At 43.8% G+C, this 23284-nt stretch overlaps 1 protein-coding gene across 4 annotated transcripts in view; it reads right to left on the bottom strand.

Annotated features, from left to right (window-relative positions):
• LOC119008443 (dipeptidyl aminopeptidase-like protein 6) overlaps positions 1 to 23284 on the bottom strand; it is a 219307-nt gene that overhangs the window by 19551 nt on the left and 176472 nt on the right. For all 4 annotated transcript variants that reach the window (XM_037078756.1, XM_037078757.1, XM_037078754.1 and 1 more), the window contains 5 exons: positions 10012 to 10106; positions 9446 to 9520; positions 8198 to 8250; positions 6226 to 6307; positions 922 to 1042 (listed from right to left, as the gene is read on the bottom strand). In XM_037078756.1, coding sequence (XP_036934651.1) covers positions 922 to 1042; positions 6226 to 6307; positions 8198 to 8250; positions 9446 to 9520; positions 10012 to 10106 — 426 coding nt within the window. The remainder of the gene's footprint in view (positions 1 to 921; positions 1043 to 6225; positions 6308 to 8197; positions 8251 to 9445; positions 9521 to 10011; positions 10107 to 23284) is intronic.

The raw sequence follows: 23284 nt of genomic DNA, 5'->3' as shown, positions 1-23284 counted from the left end.
ATCTTTACCATCAGCGACCTTGTGACAGTCATTAAAATGTCGCATGTGTCAATGTTTGGTGAGAACAACTCCATCTAACACTGGTTTCCTCACAAAACACAAGCAGTGATTTGCAAAAAGTCAGAAGTAACACCACAGCTTGTGTTGCTCCTGACTTTGGGAGTATCTTCTTCTTTCTTCAACTTTTTTCAGAAAAGTAGTGCTCAGGAATGGAGTTTTACTCCAACGTCCTGAAAGTGCAATTAATAAAAAAATTCATTCTAAATTCAGTCAGATTATAACGATGGTACAGACAACTGCAGGTTAAGTACAAATCTGCTAAAGCATTTGGTTTATTTTGGTTTATTTACTATAATGTTTGGAGCCAGTGGCCACAGTAAGTGACTTCATCGACAGCTGTCACCTGACTGAAGGAATTGTTGGACACCTTTGTGAAAAAACACTTATATTGATGTCTGTACACTGAATATAATGCTGAAGCTAGCAGGGGGTTAGCTTAGCTTAGCTATGGAAACAGGTGGAGGCAGCTAGCCTGGCTCTACCCAAAGTCAGCTTACGAGCACCTCTAAATCTTTCTTTCACGACATTTAATCGACACAAAACACAAGTAAATTACACAGAAATATGTGTGGGATTATTTCTTGCCCAGGAAGCGATTTCCTAAAGGCAAAATTTTTGGAGCTTTAGAGCTGCAATTTGGTGGATTTTCATAACTTCTGTTGGAGCCAGTCTGAAAACACACATCTGGGCGCAAAGTGCCCACAAAGTCCAAATTCAGACAATACTGGAAATGCTGACATTCATATGCAACAGACAGATATAAAAAGAGGTACCAGTCCTCTCATCTACCTCATCTTAGAACGAAGATAAGCATCACTCTTGATAATCAATCAAAATCACAGCGTTATTTGTCAGCCGTACCTTCATACAGCCAATCACTGAGCCCGTTGAAGATGACGCCCTCCTTGCCGGTCGACACCAGACGAATGGAGCGGCTCTCCACGGTAGAGCGATAGTAGATGTTGTTCTCAAAAATGAAGATCTACAGGAGCCAGAAAGAGAGGACAGTCATTTCAAAGTGTTAGGAATCTCTTTTCAATCAGCTGAATGCGCCTGCGTAAGACTCCACTTCCTGCTCTGTGGACGTTGCTCTGCAGCCGACCCACGACTGACAGGCCTCCTACAGGGAATTTCTTTATAGTGGAGAAGATACTTCATTGTTATTTTTAATATCGACATGCACAGGAGGAAGCCTGCGGGCAGTCTTTGCATTTACACCGACATATTACATCTCAGGTGGGCGACCCGGGCGAGGCAGAGATCACGCTGTCACGGCACAAGATCTAGCCGGAGGTCAAAGCTAACATTAGCACGGTCGCAAATAAGAGAACAGGACTCACACCGCTGACGGCAGCGTTTCATTCTAGAGGGAACCAAAAGTTTCTGACAAGATACAAAAGAGGAAAAAAAGAGAAAGTCTTTTCAGTTCCTGATAAGACAGAAAAAAACCTTGGGAGCAAACTTCCGACTTTGACGCTCTCCTCCGCAGGCCTGCAGGGCTTTCAAGATAACTGAAGGTCAACTCTTTCATTACAGAGAATAATAGATCATCAGCACCCACGGTGAGCGTGGCGGGGCGGTGCGGCTCTCAGGGCTGGAATTTTAAAATGTTACAGCCTTTGTGCCACGCTGAAATCAATCTCGGCCTATTACAGAATAAGAGTTCGCGCTGTATCTCGAGGATTATGGAATCTTTTGGCCTCGAGCTGTATCAGTTTGTAAATGATCCCCCCCCCCCCAAAAAAAAAGGATTCACTGTGAAAATCTGAGTGACGGGAGGATGTACAGCATGAAATCCAGTCCTGTAGCTGTCCGACATCTTTCTGCAGCGTTAAAAAGGGTCAACGTGTCGAAAAATACTTGAACTAAGTACCAAGTAAAATGTTTCTCAGGCATTTTTCGTTTAAGGTAACACAAATCTGTCACAATTACTTCCTCTTGAGGAGACGCAATCTTTGGGGGCCCATGTGGTTTGGTGTCACTTTGGTGCAGATGGAGTCCCTGTATAGAAGCTAATCTAGGCCACAGCACAGAGAGAAGACCTGGCCCCGTTCTCTGAAGGAAGCTAAAAACTCTGCCAGTGATGGCTGGGATCCACACTCATCCTCTGCGAGAATATTTTGGAAGGGATTACTCTAACTTTTACTGCTTCGGTTCTGTTTGTTTGGGATGGTGATGCTGCACAACTGAGACTGTGCCAACACCATGTAAACTATTTAGGTGGGAGGATGTAAGCCTGACAAATTAAAGGAAACAACATTAAAATGTGAGGTTAGCAGTTGTGCTTTTAGTGTCTGTGACTCTGGAGGTGCTGTATCTTTGTCGGAGAGGCTCTCAGGATGGCAGCGCTGGTCAGTGGGTCAGTGTGTCCGTCCTCCATGTGGTTCAGACTGGAACAGCCTCGGGCCAACAACTCTAAGATGGATGGCCATAAAATCCATGGGGCTGTAAAAATTCAGGCTCAAGTGCAATAACTTCCACATTCTCAGGTCAGATTTTTTTACTAGAACATTTTACTAGTCTTAGGTTTTTCCAAGCCCTGTCATACCATTTGTAAGGATGCTAATTCACAATAAAACATTTCTGAAAGTTAGCTGCTGCTATCTTGTTTAAATTGGTACAGTTAGCGACCAGGTGAAGGGTGGGCTAACTCACCATATTTCAGGATGTTAGCTTGCAGGTTTTTTCGGTAGCAGCAAGGATTTTGATAATGGTAACATTTGCTGCAATGGCAGGTTTGCTCCGACCGTCTACATCCTGGGAGTCAGATTAGCATTTAGCTTCAGCTGGCACAGCTGTAGACGCTCGGTCTTTTTTAGCAGAAAACCTGCGCTAGAAACTGAATGCATGCTGGGGGAAAAGTTATAAAGAAGGATGTTGCCTGAATGCATTATGGGACATGTAGGACACAGAGTTTGTTTTAATCGTGACCTGTACGGAGTAAAAAATTGAATATCTGTCTATCTTGTAGAGTTCAACATTTAATTGCTGGAACACTTTTACAAGTTGGACAGCATAAGACTAAAAAGAGTTTTCTCTCAAACACACACACACACACACACACACACAGCTTCTGTCGTCTAAAGTAATACAAAGGTTACGTCTCGCGGGGCTGAACGTCCAAACTTTGAGCCACATGTGGAGGATTAGCCGCCCACAGGGAGCATGAAAAGAAACTTTTACATTCACTGGGGAATTTAGTTTGTCAGAAACAAACCTCTGTGCCTCTGTGAAAAAAAAAAAAAAAATAATAATAATAACATGCCACTCTTGCACCCAATTACATTGACTTCTTAGCCTAACAAACAGCTTAACATGTGGCTGGACAGCTGTGTTTGCCAGTGTGAATACAGGCTCGTACGTATGTGATCATTCTCTACGGGAGAGTAAATGAGATTTAATTAAGTTCATAAGGGATTTGGGAACAGAATAACAGGTGGGCTGATTTATGTATATTAGGTGTCTAAATATGACGGCGCGTTTGGCTTGCAGAGTGTGTTTAGCTTGTTTTCAGCTGATGGACATGTCTCCCCTTCAACCTCCACCTCTGAGAACAGAGGACATCCCGGACCTGCGGGGAGAGCAGCTGCTGCTCGCTTTTCACGCTAACATAACTCGCTTGATGGAAGTAAAAACACTTCACGGCTAATGGCGGGAAACTGGAGGCTATATCAATCTAGCGACCGTGTTAATTAATCCGCTGACGAGATAACAGGTAATTAATAGCATTGTGCTGCAGGATGTTATCACTTACAGTCTGTCTGCCCTGCAAACCAACAGACTGGAGCTCATTAATGCTCTGACAAGTTTTCGACTGCGCGATGATGAAGGCGGAAAATGACTCATCGTGGAAGGAGCTGCAAAGGACCATTGCTCCTTGTGATTCAAACAATGGTGTTTAATTTGAAATGTGTTTACTGGGAGAGCTCGGTGACTCATTAGGATGATTTACACCCCGAGGGAAAGAATAGTCTGCGAGAGGTGTTGATGGGAACGCAGCTCGCGAAATCATAACGATTATCCGAGTGCTAATTCACGGGTTGGATCCCTCGAAAGTTTCTTTGGTATTTCTAGACTGACTTTTCGCTGTGCAACATCACATTTCAGCTAAATGCAGACTAACAAAAAGGCTGCTGTCTCTCTACCAAATTTAGGGGATGCGGCCGGTGAATCACTGGCCGCCCCTCAGTATCCCATAATCCATTGTGCGCTGGTCAGTTGGTCAATGTAATGGAGCATTCAGGAGACGCCGGTCAGCTCGTAAAGTCAGGAAATGCAACGTGACCGTCAGGTAGTTGTCGTCAATCTCGGGTAAATCCATTACATGAAGGGGGGAGCAATGAAAAAGCCACTACACGTCGAGCATAAACTTCACTGTTAGCTCGTTAGCAGCCTGATTTGTTCGCCGGCGTGTGGATGCATTTACGAGCTGCACTGTGTCGGAAATGTGTGTGAAAATGTCACAACTCTGCCAGTAACCTCAGGCATAATGGAACTTTTTTGCCGCCACTCAGCTGTTTAAGGTTAATTTCCCTGAAATATCTGACGTCGTAATTTGACAGGGAGCGCCTGAACGCACCATTAGTTTCGTTTCGATGTACGGCTTGACCCACCTTCACGGGCTGCGACCTTCAGCGGAGTTAACATCTGTGCAAAGATTTACATTGGCATCCGCACACTGTATGAGGAGTGACCTGAGGGCTGCTCTAATGAATAACTGTACGTTAACAACGGATCAGTCGGCTACATGAGGAATCGCTGGTCGTGACAGATTACACAGCGACTCTCCACTTTTAGTGTCTTTCAGCTCACAACTCCCATCGCTCTCATCAGTGTTGTTTCCAGATACAGGAAGCAGCAGAGGACATTGTGTACATGATTTGCTTTCAGTTCAAGTGTTTAAGTCATGAGAACTCAGCTGCCAGGCGAACCATTTTAGCGAGCTAGACAGCAGGTGAGGTAATGCCGGCATGGCTGTTGTTCAACTCTGTTTTTCTTTGGCTCAGGACCGTCTCAAAAATTAATTATCTCGCGCAGACCTTGAAAAGATCAGTCGCACTCTTATTCCACCAAGGCTGGATTATTGCGACGCTCTTTATCCTCTTTTGTCAGAAAGCCACATCTCACCTCCGACCTGTTCAAAATGCAGCTCTCAGAGTTTAACTAAAAATGTGATCATATTACTGCCGTCCGTCGCACCTCCTGAGTGGTTTCTTTTCACTTTTTAACTTTGATTTTGTTAGAATTGAAAAGTTTCAATGCTAACTTTGAAAGCTCTGCAGGGTTTTTATTTTGTCCTATAAATGTACATTGTCAACCGTCTATCTAAAGCAAAGGCCACTGGGAATATTCTTCTAGACCTCATGTATAAAATAAATCTATATGGTTTGTCTGTTTTATTTCAGTTTCTTGTCATTGCAATAGACCATCTAATGAATGGATCAACAGCAAACAACTTGGGCAAGAAGTCGTATCGACGGTTGTCATGAACGTGGTAAACGAAACCCCAATTTGACTGCGGTTAGCAGCTAGCTAGCGGACGCGGTGAAGAATTTAGTGGCTAAAGCGGCGGACATTTGCCTCGGGGAGCTGTCGGAGAGCAAAAACCAGCACTAAAACTATAATGACTTCCATCCATCAGGTGGGGTGCGGACATAAATGCTAATGTTGCTGCGCATGTTTAAAGGTGATAATCTGTCAGTGTTGTGTTAACAGCTTGTTGTACTGCTGCCAAGAAACCCAAAAGAAAAAAAAAAGAAGAAAGAAATCAGTTAATGCAGGTTTAAACAAGTACTACTCACACTCCCTCCATTACTCATTCCAGCTCCTCCATCAGAGCGCTGCTGTAAATTCCCTTAAAGTCATTAATTCTACAGCATCTTCCATTAACTTTAAAAACTGCACGCAGAGGACGCTGCATGCGAGCACTCATTTGGCACTTGGTTACCCTTTCTGCAAAGTCACATCCCTTCTGTATTTGTAATCCATCTTTGTCTGTGTTTTCTTTGTGTTTTTCAGCGTGTTCTCCATCACAGGTCAGTTTCAGAAGGCTAAAAGTAAGACGGTAACTACGGCCTGACTCTTAACTTTGAAAAACCATCGTCACGAGGCAGCAATGAGCCCCGGGCCGGGGGGGGGGACATCATTGAAATCGTTGTTTCTTACCAGTTGCTGACCTTGGGGTCCCCAGCCGGCGTACTGCAGCTGAGCATTTCGCACCTCCGGAGGATTCAAGTTCCAGGTCTCCCTGCGGAGCACAGACAGAGGAAACAATGCTATCAGACGGACGTGCAGACACAGACACGCAGTGATCGTCGGCCTCGAGCGCTGCTGCAGCAGGGGGAACAAGTGTAAGCACATCGCAGAACAAAGGTTTAAGTGTATCCATAAATACCTGCGCTCTATAACAGTGTCACCTCTCCTGATTGGGGAAAGTGCTGCGCAGTGCAGGCTGCAGAATTAGAGGTGCCACTGCCTCTACGTCTTTGTCTGGAGCTCAGGATGAATGAGGTCATCAGCTGAGGAGGGTTTTCACTACCACTGGGTGGCAGCACACAAATAGAGTTGAGCACAGGAGCTGCTGACGGGGCTGTAATACTGTGACCCGGCGAGGAAGTCATTTAAAAGAGAAGTAAGTGAGGTACTTTGTATCGGCTGCTGACAGAACAGTTCAATTCTGGCTTCTTAATGCTTTCATGCATGAAGTATTAAATCCGAAAAGTATGTTTTTACTCATAAACAAGTGAAAATAATGCCAATACAAATACATTTTATATTAAAGGAGTACAGAAAGTGATTCAGAAATGACTGTTTAACACTTCTGTTATCAGAAAACTGGGTTAAAACTATAAATTTCAGAACTGATTACCTCAGAATTACCTAGTACCAAAAGAACACTCATAAATTGAATTAATAGTCTACTTGGTAATTTTGAGGTTGTTTCCTTTTTTAAGTAAAGTCACTTTGAGTAAATGACATCGTCATTTTAAATTAAATGTACAAAATAAGGAAGCGTCTACATGAGCGACAGTCAAAACATTGGATTAAATCTGGTTGTTGTTGTTTTTTTTTTTAACACATTCAGTAGAAATATCTTTTCCTTGTATGGTTTTCTGAGGATCAGAGGATTTAGCTGTTATTCCAGAGGTACTTGGTCTACATCACCTGGTCATTCCGCCATTTTGAATTTATGATGCCACATCTCCAAGCGGCGAAGACATAACACACAGATAACATTTAAATATGACTGTGAGCAAGGCTGGTGGTGACGCCATGCATGAAAGGGTTTAACTTGTAAATGTGTGTCATGGTTTTACTGTTTCTGAAGTAGAGCTCTTCATTGAGGTTAATCACGAGCTCGTCTCGTCCACACCCTGAAGCGTCCTTGGATAAGTTAACAAACCTCAAACAGTTCCCGATGGTCAGCCGAGCACCTCGCATGGTTTCCTGCTGTCACCTGTGTGTGTGTCAGCGTGTATGAATCTGTGAATGAGCAGCAAATTGTGAAGCTCTTTCAATCAAAGCTTTGTATAAAAGCAGCCATTTGTTATTTATTTTGTAATGAGAACATGTTCTGCTTTTCTTTCATGCGTTTTAAAATGAAGATCAGAGAGGTTACGTTGCGACAAAGAGCCTAGACTTGCTAGATTTCACTAATGCCGAGTCCTTTCTCTCCAACTGCTGCACACTGAAGGACACCAGAGAGCCACAAAGGACTGATTGGCATCGCAAAGAGCCTCATTCTCCAACTGAGACAGCAGAGCAGTGTTTCTATCAGAGTGCTCTGCGGTGCTTTGAGGAACGTCTGAGCTCTCTTACCAGACAGAATCACATCTAATAGTCAAAGTGTCTTTTTTTGGGTTTTTTTTTTTTTGTCAAGCTTGACGTTCGTGAACACAAAAGTGAGATCTGTAGAAGTTGCGGGAAACCTCGGCTGCCACTTCAAGTCCCAGAACACTTGAATAAAGCTTTTTTGTTTCGCAGACAGAAGAGAACAGCGTGGCCGATGCCAGAGGTGCTTTGTAGGAGGTACGGTAAGAACAGGTTGTGAGAGCAGGTGGGAACGAGCTGCTGTCAGCGTCGCGGGGCAGCGAGGTCAGGGGAGATATTACAGGATGCGGCCCTGACGCCTACTTACGGAGTCTCCAGACTGCAGATGATGTAGAAGGCCGTGTAAGAGTGCTGGTACACCTGGAGGGAGGGGGAAGGGATTCAGGTTAGATCACTTCACATGGCATCTGACATCTTCATTTAAACATCTTCAGGAAGACTAAGTAGTAAAGAAAGCGAAGGACGTGAAAGAAGAAGAATGGCATTAGACATTAGCTGTGTATCCATCGACATATTCAATGCACATTTTGAAGCATTGCGTTAAAAATATACTGATGGAAAATTTGGAGAAACTCATCTTAACTAACTAACTAACTAAAGTTCTTGACAGATGATACCTTACTGTTCATCTTCATCTTGTGTAGGAGCTACACATGCAGAGTTTATGAGCAGCACAGGGACGTATTAAAGTCACTGCACACCAGAGACGCATTCACATTCAAACGGAGGCTGCTCTTTATGCGTTAGTATGCAAACACGCTGTTTATTATGAACACCCGTGATCCATACCGCATGTTACAGAGGCGAGGTGTGTGTGTGTGTGTGTGTGTGCGCATAAGCCAGTGTGTGACTGTGTGCTGACACGCTGAGCGTAAAGGAGGAATGACTGTCATCTATCAAGGTGATGGAGGTTTGGATGGAATAACTAATGCAAAAACATGCAGTACAGCGCACTCGACGTCTCTGGAGTGTTGTAATATTCTCCATTCATTTTCCCGCAATAACGCGAGGCTGCATCTCTGCCAGCATCCAGCGCTCGCCGACCGACAGCAACAAGGCACCAACTCTCCGGAGCGAACCGAGTATACACACAGACATCAGCTGGCAAAGTGATTAAATATATTTGATCTACCTATGTTAGGAGCTGAGACGCTTTGATGCATAACAAAGGCGCTGGCAGAGACGATGCGGTCGTGAGGCGCTTTACGCAGAATCGGACGGAAAATTATACATTCCCGGCCAATACTTCCCGTTCCTTCTGTCGATCTCATCTCCCTCCCCACGAGCCGGCGTGGCGCCGAGGGGTTTGTTTGTGTTTCTGCCTCCCTCGCTACAGTTCCGCTCGGCTGTGCCGGCCCCCCGACGCCATCGCTGACAGGCAGCGGTGTGCGACAGGCCTTCACACCCCGCAATGATTACTTTCTCCTCCCTCCCGCCCTCCTTCCTTTGCTGCACGACGAGCCAAAAGCCCCTCTCCACCCCAAGTGTAGGCTGCTGACATATTTGGCTGTCAGTTCGCTAATTCAAAAAACAAGCAAACAAATGAGAAGCTCACCGGTGCAACGTTGTAGGCCAGCAGCACGTGCTTCATGTCAGGAGACACCTCATACTTGCTGGCTTTGTACATTTCCTGGGAAGCAGAGGCAGATGTCAGACGGAGGGGGAGAGTAAAAAAAAGAGAAGACAAAAAGATGAGACCTTTAACCATGCGTGGTATTTTTTCATTAAACCAGTCCTTAAATGACTGCGTTTGACGGATTGCTCCTCTCCCGAAGCAAATGGGAGTCGCATTAATCTTTGCACCAGGGCCTGGTGATTTGATGGCAGACATAATGTTGTGTGTCGTCACTCAAGCCGACGCGGCGCAGACAGCGCTACATCTTCATTTCAACACACAACCCAAGCCTCAAGTTTTTAACCATGCAGCTCACATTTCAGAGTAATAATGGATCATCTGATTAAGCTTTGTAGTGAGAAAAAAAAAAGGGCTATGGGTATGCTTTGATTTGCTGACTCTGTGAGAAAAGTTTTAATTGAATTCATGGGCAGCCGCAGTCAGATCTTTAGTCCTGTGATTGTGAGAACTAACGAGGGAAGAGAAGATGAAAAAAAACAACTTACAAACTTCTTGTTATGCACCAAGATGGTCTTCTCGTCCGTGTCCACGTTGAACTTGACGACATCGCCCTCGCGATTACGGTACAGAAGCTCATAACCTGCACGGAGACACAGAAAGAGAGGAATTAGGTCTTCAATTCCAGATGTTCCTTGATGTATCAACTCCACAGACACACACACATTCCCAACCCTAACCCCTTCCAGGAAAAAAGACAAAAGGTTCAACCAAATGTCCCCGAAATTCCTCCTGAGGGTCGGACAGCTGACTCTCAAACTGAGCCAGCGAGAGCCACAGTTCTGAACTCAGCCCTCCACTGTTGTCCGACGTCTCATAACGTCGGAAGTAAAACAGGATGTTTGGTTTCCTGCACAAATATTTTGTGCAGCAAAGAAATCAAAACACGAAATGTTCCACTTCAAAATGTTACATAACTGCTGCTGGCACAATAAAACAGCAAATATTCAATGTTAATGAAGTTATTAGCTGTCTTGGGCATTAACCGCATAATTAAATTTAAGGGGATGCCTCCATTTATTACCTCTTCAATATCAAAGGCACATTAAATTAGGCTCGTTTGAGACTTTTATGAATCCATCAGCGACCGAAAAGGTGCAACTTTTCATCAAGGCGTGCAACAATTATCAACGGGTCACTAAGTGGAACAAATATGTGCGGTGGGTTTTAATATAAAAGCACGGCTCGGATAGCTTTTGTGTTTTAACAAATGATGCCTTAATATGTTTGAACGGTTTGCTGTGGTACGTCAAATCAAACGCCTCCTACTCGGTCATAAACTGACTAGACTGTAACAGGACGACGCTGTTTTGGGCAGCGTGTGATTAAAAGAACATCTGATGTGGTTCAAATCTTCTGTTTCAGAAAAAAAAAAAAAAAACGCTGGTTGGTTTTGAAGAGCGTCGTACATTCACTTAAAATCTTACGTTTAATATTCATAGCTGGAGGTTATTGACTGGTTTAATGTGCCGATTTGAAGTGTTCAAGCATGAAATCAGTAAAATTCTACATTTATAGGGGTCGGCGGTACATCACCAACACTGTTTTAATCCCAAATAATGTATTTTTGAGAGTATTATTTACATTAATGATATAAACAGGCTGGTTTTCTAAAGGAACTACACAGCGGCGACACTGAATGCTAAACACCATGGGCTGCAGTAGGATACTGAGCAAATATTATGCAACACATTCTATATAATGTATTAAATAGGAAGTAAATGTATAAATTGGCTTCCAAGCTATCACAGAAAGACCTCTCCATTAACTCAAAATGAGTTTCAAGTTAACTTTAATATTCTTGGAAAATACGGTGATTTCAACTCGTGGCACAAGGCGTCACCGTCACCGGCATGTGTCGTCACCGGTCAAGAAAAGAAAAAGACAGGAAAGCAGCGAAGAGGGAGAAGTGAAACGGCGTCGGTTTGGCGAACTATATTTCTCTGCTGAAAAACACTATGAACGGTAACAAATAAATTGTAAAAAGACACACGTGTTGGCAAGTAACCGTGTAATAAGGGGGATCAGTTTCGCGTCAGGGTCCGTTTCGTCCTGTCGGGACTTATTTTCCCGATAGTGAGCGCTGTTCTATACATTATCACTTACATAAGCGTTATGTCTTTATCGAAGTCTGTTTGTTTGTTGGCTGGTTAGGTGGTCAGCAGGATTACCACAAAATTACTGAATGGATTTCCACAAAACCTGGAGAAACAAACCCACATTAACTTTTGGTGCAGATCCTGATAAAGGGACAGATCGAAGGGTTTTATCTCTCTTTCGTTAACAATGAAAGACAGTGTGATTTAAGTTAATATTTGGTAATTTCAGGGAATAATGCACAGATAGAAAAGAAAACGCAGCAACGTATGAAGGGTGCATTGTGATGAGGTAATGTAGCCACTGTATTTATTTGTGACAGAGCAGCTTCGCTCAGACTGTGAGACTCCTCGATTCATCCTCACCCAACTCAGATGAGTCATCACCAGGAAACCAGTGAGAAGAGCTCAGAGAAGAACACACAAGGACAGAAATCTCTCAAGATGAAACAACAGCTCGAACTTCTCATGCAGGATTTTCTGGCTGATAATAGAATTTAACAGAGAAAATAGGTTTTCACGGCCTTTAATGCGCATTTATGGCCCTTCACACACGGTGTAGAGCACTAGAGAGTGACATTTCCACCAAAATAAAAATGTCATCTTTTGAAGAGAGCGTTTCAACTTTCGACCAGGTTTTAATACGAGCGCTCTCCAGTCTGACCTCCTCGACGCCACAGAGAAGACCCGGCACTCTCGATGTGCCTGGAACACAATAAAGCTTCCAGCACAAACGCAGCCGGATCGGGCCACGAGAGGAAAACCCGCTTGAAGGGAGCCATTATTCGACGGATGTATGAAAGTTCACTCCGCTCCTCATCCATCAGGCTTTTATCAGGGACGGATAAGTTTAATACAGCAACTGCCCCCTTTCACCTTCAATCTGCCTGCGCCCGCTCGGTCTTATTGCTTTAGTGATCCATAGGCGCACGAGCAACCACGCCATTTGGCGAGGTAATTAGAACCCAGGGATTGTTATGCAGAGCGCTCTCTATCTGCTAGCATATCTAATTGTCCATTAGAGGTGACAAAATTACCATCACAATGGCTTTAATTCAGAACGTGCTTGGGAGAGCAGTTTGAGACATTTTTAGATTGGCATAGCCAAACGCCTCCTCAACAGCTTTTGTCTCCTTGTTAAAAACCATTGGCATACTAACAAGGCTAGAAAATGGCCTCCTTCATGGAAATCATGGGGATAAATAACAGAGTGCTGCTTTTTCCCCTCAACATGCTACATTATTTTAGCTTGACTCCGTTTGGCATCTGGATAAAAAGGTCTACATTTATACGTGAAATGTTAATCACAGGGCGATGGGGCTTTAAGGCAAGAAAATATGATGACGAATCAGTGGTCAGAGAGACTGATTGGACTTTATCTTTTGCTTCGTGACTTACTCAGCGACCTGCCTCCCTCCCAGGAACCCTTTTCATCTTTGTGCCTCAGCGAGTCGCTGATCTTCCTCCCAAACCCTCCGCCTTTATCCATCCGCCACAAGAAAGAAACAGACGTCAGATCTCTCAAATCCTTCCCATCACTGCCCTTTCATAAGCCCCCCTACCGAGTTCATCTTTTCAGACCTTATCATCCCTCCTTCACCTCTCAGACTCTTTGTTTTCTGCTCCTTCAAAGACCGAGAGCCATCTATTCTCTCACAGTACCCTCGGCATTACGACTTCCCTTCAATCTATCTAGCTCTCTCTCCCTCTCTCTCTTTCTCTTCCCCCCTGTACACTCGCTCGCTGAGCATTAGCCCAGGGCGCTGTTTGCTCCTGTGATCTATACCTTTTCCACGGTAGTATGTCTTATTAATACAGCCTCCTGCCCTGGGCGCAGCCCTAACCCTGCCTCACTCCGGGGAGGCAGAGATACGAGTGAGATGGAGAAAAGTCCGATGATATATAGTTTGTAAGAATAAAGTCAACGGACCTACTTTTATCAAAGTATGTTCTTGGTAAGAAGTTGAAGAACAGTGTAATTCTGGTCAGCGACAGAATGTTTTAACATTGTCCCTGTTGTTACTGAAGACACTGAAGTCCTTCTGTGTTCTGAAAGTAGCGTTGCAATGATTAATCGATTAGTTGTCTTCCACTAAACTAATCGACAACTACTCTGACAATTTAATCTCTGATTCCAGCTACGTAACTGTTAATCTTTAAGGCTTTCTTCCCGGAATGTCTTTGAGTCGTGGACAACACAAGACATTTGAGGACTAATGATGAGTTTTTTTTCTGCGAACGAGTTGGATCCCATCTGAGCCTCTCTTCTAATATATATCAACACAAGAAAAGAACAATAGGATGGTGAAGATGTTTGCTGTATCGGTCTGACTTCAAAATCAAGATCCAAGCATGGTGAAACTTATGCATGTTGTGCTTTTGGATGCCAACATGCAAAAGCTGTGTCAACGTAAATAAGACTCAACACACGAATGTGAACTCAACACTATTGAGTGTAATTTAAATTTAATTTATACCAATCGAATTGTGAAAGCAAGAAGCGGAGCTTAACGCAGAGCTGTTGGGGGTTCGGGAGGCACTGATTTGACATTTTTCACAATTTTCTGCCATTTCAAAGACTGAAAAAACAAATTAATTAAGTAGAAATTGGTATTTTGTGCAATTTGGCGCCTCCCCGCTATATTTATGTAAAGTCAATGAGAGAGTTGATTCCAATAAATGCTCACAAGTCTTAGAAAACTGAGCTCAACATTATTATTAATGAGACAAAAATCAGACTCACATTGTTCCTTTCACCTGATCTGACACTCCTGATCCTTCATTACGTCGTCTCCTCACCTGTGAGATGAGGGTTTTTTTATTAATAGAACCTCAATAGCTTCATTTTACTGTCAGCTTCATTAACGCTTCAACCGAGCCTTTTAGCCTAATGTGCGATATGACAGCTTAATTAGAAAGACTAGTTAGTACTACCTCAAAGAAAGTATAGTACTGAAGTGAAACGACCCTCGCTGTAATTGCTCGCTTTTTACAGAGCTGCTCACTCAACTGTCCTCCAAGTCCTTCTTATCTATTCCCATTCTACCCTTTCTTGAAAGCACAACTGTCGTCGCATCATTCAGCGATCTCCCGAGTGTGTTTTGTTCCAGCTGAAAGGGTTCAAAACACTCCAACGGAGCGCCGTGAGAGTCCTCAACATGCACGTTCCGATCAGCTGGATTAGTAAGGACTGCTTGTTTTTATGTTTATTGTCTCATGTAATATCATTTATCTCGAGAGGGTGCACTCATCGAGACTGAAACGGTTAAGGTTAGGCAAACAACATGCGAGACATTCAGCCGGGCAGAAAGACTTAACAAAGAGCTTTATTCATGGAAAAACTTCATCTATAAAAGAAGAGGCAGGCAACAAAAGTACGAATCCAAGAGAACAAAAACTCAATTATACTAACCAGGACAACACAAGGACACAGGCAGCAAATGCAGGAAAAAATTACAAGGATAAAACAGGAGTAGAAACTAATAAGCGATCAACAAATGCAGGGGAAAAAAAAACACACAAAGACAGGAAGTGGAAAGTAAAATACACCGAGCCATGAAAGCTATGTCCTCTCATCTTGATCATAAAGAAAAGAGTGATTAATAAAAGTAAGAAATACGACCTGAACTCCAGAACCTCCACATTATACATCACTGTGTGATTACAGCACCCACCCCGGGGTGGGGGACTGGACCAGCAGGACTCTGTGGACTGTGGTGTTACCTCACGAGGTGAGTCGGGGTTGCGGTGTTAAATTCTGGATTTTTCTTGTCGGCTCCAGGTCATTTGTCCACGCCCAAGGCTGCGGATGATGACTGGTCTTGATAAAAGTGACACAAGCTTCCAGGGGAGAATTATGGTGTCTGTCTGAGGCTAAATAAAATGAAGTCTCCGACGCAGTAATGCAGTCTTAAATCTCCGCCACCCACCGCTGTGGACCTGCAGTGAAATATAGCTTCATAAAAGATTCAGGAGGCGTTTTAATTAAAGAAAATCTTCCCTTTACGTTTCTGATTATCTAGTTTCGTTCATCTGTTGTTCTCGAAAAAAAGGAATCCGCATCGTGTCTGAGTGTTGTTTTTCCTCTGCAGGAATATGAATTTCTGCTTCTTGACCGCGTGATAAATGAGCAGAAAACCTACAAGCACGAACCTGCTGACAGAATATGAATCCAGTGAGAAGCTACAGCTGGTCACTTCTCACACCGGGAGTCATTTACATTTGTCAGGGGATGATAATCAATGTGTGCCTCTTTCAGCATTAAGGTGGGAAGAAGAAAGAAACAGTAATTCATTTCTGTTTAGCTTCTCGAATACAGAAGACCTCCAGCCCTCTGACAGACCCTTCACCCTCCCGAGTCCCAGAAATAAACAGCTTCAGTAGCACGACTTGATATGTATGAGAGTCAAGTTCATCCACCAAAAAAAAAAAAGAGGACAGACAAAAAGACAGCATCAAAAAAGTTTAATATAATATCTACGGACGTAACTGTTGTGAAATTTAAGGCTAATATCGATTCTGATGTTTAAAATATCTATTTTTCCGGAACAGATGTTTTTATTTTCATTTTTTTTTATGTTGTTTATTTTGTTTTTGCGTTATTTATTCCCCCTTTCTGTGCCGAGAAAGAAAACAACTCTCAAAGAACCCTGAACTGTTTGAAAGACACTCAGCCCTTCTTCACAATATTTTTTAGACAGCAAACATACATTTACACACATTTCCAAAACGATGGTTATATAAACTTCCTTTACATAAAAAGGACTTCAAGCCTGCTAACAAGTTCTCACTGCTTGCATAGTCTTAACACAAAATGATGTGGCACGACAAATATCGTCCTCTGCTTTAGGTGGAAGTCATCTTATTTTCTGACTGACATAAGTCCCTGTCAACTTCAGTTCTTTAGGAGAACGCTGCATTGCTGAGACTTCACCTGACTTGGAAGTAGTGAATAGATAATGACTGAATTTTCTTTTTTTTGTGGGGGGGGGGTGAACTGTTCCTTTAAGCCTTGCGCACACAGGTGAGCTGTTATGAGCCTTTTTCACAAATGATGCCTCCCTTGAGTTCAAACACACGATGAGACCGGCTCAAACAAAACGGAGAACCCGCGAGTCAGCGCCAAAACTGACGGACACAGCAAAAAAAAAAAAAAAAATAGGAAGCTGCACGAGGTGACAAGGTAGTGATGATGAACAACTTCAAGATCTGCTGAGTAAAACAGGTTCCCCGCTAACACAGGTGCATTTAGGAAGCTTTAAGAAAGCATACATTGTGCAGTGTGTCTTGATAATACCCATGAAAACGAGGGTCAACCAAGCACCCAGAACCTCCAGTCTGGCCGGGACACACTTATCCTTAGAAGTCCATCACCTGTCGAGAATTTCCTCAACATTAAGTCGTCAAAAACTCACCGACTGCTCATCTAGCGCCATATTCCTTTCCAGGACGACTCCCGAGAGAGTGCTCTCAGAAGCCCTCCATCAACTGGCTGAAACCCTCGTTGCATTTTTGTAACCCGTAACCTCAATTTGCAATTAATCCTTAAGTCATTGCGTGATCGATTTGACTGGCTGCCTCGAGGGGTGACGGCCGTTCTTGCGAGTGTGTGCCAGCTGTTCATACACTGCTCTTAAATCCATGTCCTCCGTCGCCGCTCGAGATCCATCATCACGGCGCTCCTGTGCTCCATCTTCCTCCCCTCCTCTGTGCGTGTTTATTGTGCTCGCAAACCAATCGCTGAACTTGAAAAGACCTGGGCCCCGCTCATGATGATTAAGATCATTACGGAGGGCTAGGGCCCGTAAAGTTATAATTATAGCGATAATAAACATCGCAGCAGTGAGTGCTCGCTCCAGTTCAACATTACGGTACAAGCTCTCGAAGTAATCACCCTCAAAAACTGCATTATTTTAGCTTTTTGTGAGGATATTCAATAACCCCCAAACTAATTATACTCAAGGGAGAATATATACAAGTACATTATCCATGTGGACCCTTTAATTCATTCATAAACAGGACGTGTTTGTAGGATCGCTGCAACAAAACGACCCAGCGGGCCTCTCGCTGCGCAGGGATGCTCACGGCGTCTGCACAAACACGGCTAAAGTGAAGAATTCTCACCGATAACGCCGCTAAACTGATTCCAAGTCCATTTTCAACAGCTCGGATATGAACGTGCAGCAGGTATTATTACAGAGATGTGGTTTGTAGAGGCGTTGGCTGGAGATCCGGCTGCAGCGGAGATTTGACTGGGTCCGAATGTGGAGTGGTAGCTGCTGCAGAAACACTCGCCGTCCATCTTCTCCATCAATATTCATAATTTATGCATTAAAAACATGGACGATTCTCCAAAGAGTACTGCGAGTCCATAAGTACATCACTGTTAGATAGAGCAGTTAGCATGATGTGTGTGTGTGTGTGTGTGTGTGTGTGTGTGTGTGTGTGTGTGTGTGTGTGTTATAAACATGGTCGCAGTCTTCTCTCTTCCCTGCAGGTGCAACTAAACAACACAAAAGGTGTTTTTAAGCACGTCTTGCTGGCTGCGTGGAGCTGAGGGGCGACACCGGCCGCCTGTACAAGAATGCTAAGTGTGGGAAAACACGACCGCCGCCGCTGCTGCTGCTGCTGTAACAGCGATACAAGCAAAGATATTTTAGAGCCGACTTCCAGCCTGCTGCAACACGACTCGTCTCAGGAAAACTGATGAAAACACACTGAAATTCAAAGATTATTATGTCTCTTTCTGTCTGACATCAAGTGCCCTTCATTCCAAAAAACCCCCGAGATAACTGTCGGCCTGTTTGTCCACGGAGAGTTACTTCTGTAGACAGACAAACTAGTCCCGACACAGTACCTGAGTGCTGATAACAAGAGGAACATAAACGTGTTATTCTAGTCGTCCCAAGGCAGGTAACAAAAATGTAACATTATAATTAACAGTGTACAGATACAAATATAGATGAGAGCAGCCCAACTGTGGACTCACATCATGTCCCCGTCCTCCTCTGTTAGGGTGAAAACAGCCCGTCTAACTTGAATTTTAGGTCTTATAGCCAATTAAGTAGCAGAAAATAAGAAGACTTTTTATTGTTTTTTTAGCTATTATAAGGTAAACAATCCAGTCATCCAGCCTTCTGTTTGATTAATTCATTTTTCAAAGAGGTGGGGTCAGATCAGGCAAAGCCTCGCACATAAGACAAGCAACCCTTTTTGTTTTCACTTCATAAAAGAAGCCCGACTTCACAAGTATGTGATATGTAAATACAGGCGGAGGTAGAAGAACTCTGCTGAGACAAACTGCAGTCTAAAGATTTGAGGTTCAATATGATGTTCAAAGCGCGCAGGTTTGATTTAAACATAAGCACTTAAATCAGTCGAGGACTCGCAGACTGGATACGTCAAAACCTTTCAAAACGCACAGAGTCACGTTCACTGTTGAGCTCTCGACCTCGTCGCTGCACATCGACTCTGCTCCTGACACTCTGAGAGACAAAGTTCTGACTTCATCTCCAGCTTTCATCAGTAAATTCTGATCTATTATCTTTAAGTTTTCCATGAAAGAAAGCAAACCAACATGATAATCAAAGCCAGAATCATTAAAGCGTCCTTGTCACTGGGAGAGAGGAGTCTAATTTGGGCAAAATTCCTAAATTGGACCCAACGTGCCAGAAAAAAAGAAAAAGAAGCTGTTTTTCAGTTTTTGTTTCTCAAAAAACTGGGATCAAAGACGACACCCGGCTCCTCTGATGTTGCCTTGACGTTAGCAGCTAAGGAGCTGAGAGACTGCTGAATTTGTCATGAGACGCGCCGAAGCACGCGTATAATCCAAAAATCTCTGCTTCTCCCCTCCAGCTCTGCATCAGGTGCTTTCTTTTTACTTTTTTTCTCTTTCTCGCTCTCTCCCTCCGAACAACATCAGTATACCGTGACGGCTCGTTCCTGTCAGAAGACGAGTTGTCGCATCGCTTTTCTGGAGGTTGAAAAAGGGACGAAGACGACGGGATTTTTGAGCTCGCGCCGAGACGTCCTCTCGAATTAAGCGTCAGCTGCGTTCACTGTAGAAGTGGGCCATCTCAGAAGGGGATATTTGCACCTGCTGCTTCACATAATGTTGGAATGCCACGAAGGCTGATTGTCTGTGACGCCGAATGAACGCTGGTGTTTGGGCCAATTTGACGTGTCTCACTGGTAAAGAAAAAAGAGCCGTTGCTAGGAGTCCATTAGCGAATGACATTCAAATCATTACTCATGTCGCGTCACGGGAGCAGCGCTATGAAAAGTCAATAAGGGAGCGAGACAACTGGCTCATCTTCTCCAAAGTGATCGCTTTACATAAACATTAGAGATGAGAGGTTGTGCATCATGCAGGAACGAGGTAATTCTCCGACGCGCATCGAACAGAGCAAACATCACCATGCTTCACTCTTATCTAAACCGCAGTCACAATCCTCCCCCCCCCCAAAGTCACAGCGATAACACTTCTAGTTATTCCCAATCGGGGGGTCGAGCGCTTTTTTACAAATGGCTCCCCCCTTCTATTTAACAAACATCGCAGAGGCGTCCTGGAGCTGCAAACAAGAGGAGCGTGACCATTAAAAAATAAATAAAAAAGGAAAGCAGCTGCTGGAAGCGCCTGCGTCGCATCCCACGGGGCTTCGCTTCACCTTGGCGGTGTGAGAATGATGTTGATGCTGCGTCTGTTTGATTCAGACGGAGAGGTGAAAAACGGGCACGCGTGAGAGATCCGCGGCGCCCGCTAACTGTGCAATTACCGAACCAGGAGGACGTACGGTGACGGCTCCCGAGCACGACCGGATTACTGATGCGGGGCGGAGGAGCTGATGCAGCTTGTGTTCGGATGTATCGCAGAACGAGATAAGATAATTTCAGATGATTACAACTCAGGTTAATTCTGTTTCCTTTGGCGGCCAATTATACTTGCTATGCCAACATCGTTGTCTCAAGTTAATTACTGAGATCTGTTAATGCAGAAACATCACACAGGAGGTCTGAACAAGAAGCAAGCAATCAAAGAGAAAGTATGAAAAAAGCTAGATTATAAACCACTGTGTACTTCTGGTATTTTTAAAACCTGGGCCCTGTATTTACATTACATTCTGGTGTGCAGGGGAATCAAACTTACCAAAAGTAAGCAAAAATAAAATAAACATAGCCGTTGAGTGTTTTTAGAGCCACAGTAACCCCAGGGCTTCGGTTACCTTACATCAAAATAATTTAAGATACTTCCACTGAGGTATGCAGATTAAAATGTAGTCAGTGTGAGGTGTCAGAACTGGAATTGGTGAAGAGGAAGTTGTATCTGTGTGAGAAATAACAGGAGAACTCTGCACCACAAGGTCAAGTTAAAACCTCAGAGTCGTCTACAACAGTCCAGGCTGACATTTTTCAAACATTTCTTGTAACGAGAAAAAGGATATTCCCACCGTTGATCACCGCAACGTAAAATAGAAAAACTGCTTCTGCAATAACTACCCAGAGTTCACTGTTTAGGCCTCTGACAAGCCTTCAAACTAATGGACCTGTTATTCAAACCTTCCCTTCCTCGATCGCATTCCCTTCTGTAAAACGATGATCCATCGGCTGCTCCGGCTGGATTTTACCGCAATCGCTGCAGCCACTGAAAGGAGCAGATTAAGAGCACCTAATGATACTTAAGTGCAGAATACAGTTGAGCTAATGCTTTTGGACAAGACGCGAGGAACTCATTTTTTGGGGGTATAAATAGCCTAATGTACGATCATTAGGGATTCTGGAGGATATATCCATTCTGTCTCCAGGGAATTGAATGATAGGTGGAGGCAGCCAAGGGAAAAGGGGGAAAAAAAACATAAAACCGAGGCTAAATTAGGTTTTAAAAAAATTCAATTTCAGCCTCCTACCAGGGGGAAGCCATTACGGCAAATCCTATAGACAGCGCTGAAGGCATGCAGGTGGGTCTGGTAAAGAAGAAATGACAGACTTGAAAAAGACAAAATAATCAGCTGATGGATCCTCTCTCCCTCTTTCTCACACTTTCTCTCCCTCCCTCCCTTTTCAGCTCGGTCTAATGAATGTTACGCTGAAAACACCTCGAGATCGAGGATGGTACTGTCACACGTCTTGTTTCATGGCCGCTTCTTCTGTACGTGTGGATTATTATTACCAATCTTATGCAGACATTTCTTTCCACCAGTCATTAAGATCTTATGTAATGCACCTCTCTAGTCGCTGATTGACAACACCGAATAACAGATGTTTACGTCCAGATGTGTACAGTTTGTAGGTCAGGATGACAAAACAGGCGACAGATCAGCCACACGAGAGTCGCCGCATCCTTAAACACATATGGAGACCTGTAGCAGAAACAAACTGTGAAATCAGAACTGTTTATCCAGCTCGTCGTGCGAGCTCCCCGTCGTTAATACAATAAATATGGGCCTCCAGTTTCTCTAATTACAGCCAATCACAGAGGGGAAGGCTTTTTTGGATTTCAGCGAGATGAGATTCAGCAGCTGCGCTCGTCTCCAAGAGCCGTCTCAGATCCCGTGATTGGAGGAGACAGCTTCAGCCGGGCACGAGAGAAAGACAAAATCCACCTCATTAATCCTTCAGCTGTACAGATTCCTCACATCCCCGAGCTGTGATCGCTCTCCTCAGTGGCTGCGCCGAGACACGCGAGGCTGCATCAAGTCTCTGTTTTACCTTGATGCAAAATAAAGCGTACAATTTTCTTCTTATTGGCTCCCCTGCGGCGCCGTCAGTGTTTATGCTGTCAGAGTCGCGCTATTAAAAAAAACAAAAAAAAACAAAACAAAAACAAGCCTTTATGAAATTGGTGGTGATGAATTGTTACAATAGCAGCATCCACGCGCTGTCATTGATCACAGAAAAATGAGGGTTGTGGTTACAGGTAATTGGGCAGCTATTGAAGCATATGGAATAAATCGTTTGGGGGGGGGGGGCGCCAGACAGCAAGGGCAGGCTAACACACACACACACACACACACACAATGTACAGACACACAGATTCACAGGGAGAGAACAAACACACATCTACACCTATTTTTTTTGTCATTTGTTACAAAGCTAAAGGCAGAAAAATATTATGAGTTGCGATTCTCTTATTACAGTAACTGAAATAACACAAGCTGCTTTCTTAAAACACACATAAATACCAGTTCCCACTTACAAAAACAGGTATTTTAAGATGTTACGCCGAGTAGTTTTGTGTCATCTGCACCAAATCTGCTCTCCTGCATCTAAAATAGAGGCTGTCAGCTCTATTTCAGGAACAATTCATCTTCAATGTTACCATCTTTTCCCTCTGTTAGGGTGTTTACTCCCTTTCCAGCGCTACCTTTACTGATTCTGATCGGTCAACAGCTGGTAAGGATGACTCTCATCTGCCAGCAAGACAACAGGAAGGAAATAAGGACTTCTAAAGTCACGCTGAAGCCTTTTTACCATTCCTGGAAATTTCTGCAAAATGATCCTGAATCGTCTAGACTCCCAGATTCAAAACAGTTGTTGAGTACAGGCATGTTGCAACATAAACCTGCAGATGACCTTTTACTGCACCTATCAGCTGACAAACACAATGGGTCCACAACATATAGTCCTACATGGTCAAATTCAATAACAATATCAAGGAAAACCAACTCTG

Source organism: Acanthopagrus latus, chromosome 19 (assembly GCF_904848185.1).
Source record: "Acanthopagrus latus isolate v.2019 chromosome 19, fAcaLat1.1, whole genome shotgun sequence".
Taxonomy (NCBI): domain Eukaryota; kingdom Metazoa; phylum Chordata; class Actinopteri; order Spariformes; family Sparidae; genus Acanthopagrus; species Acanthopagrus latus.
Note: the sequence above shows the minus strand (reverse complement) of the source record. Positions and strands in the feature narration are given on the sequence as shown.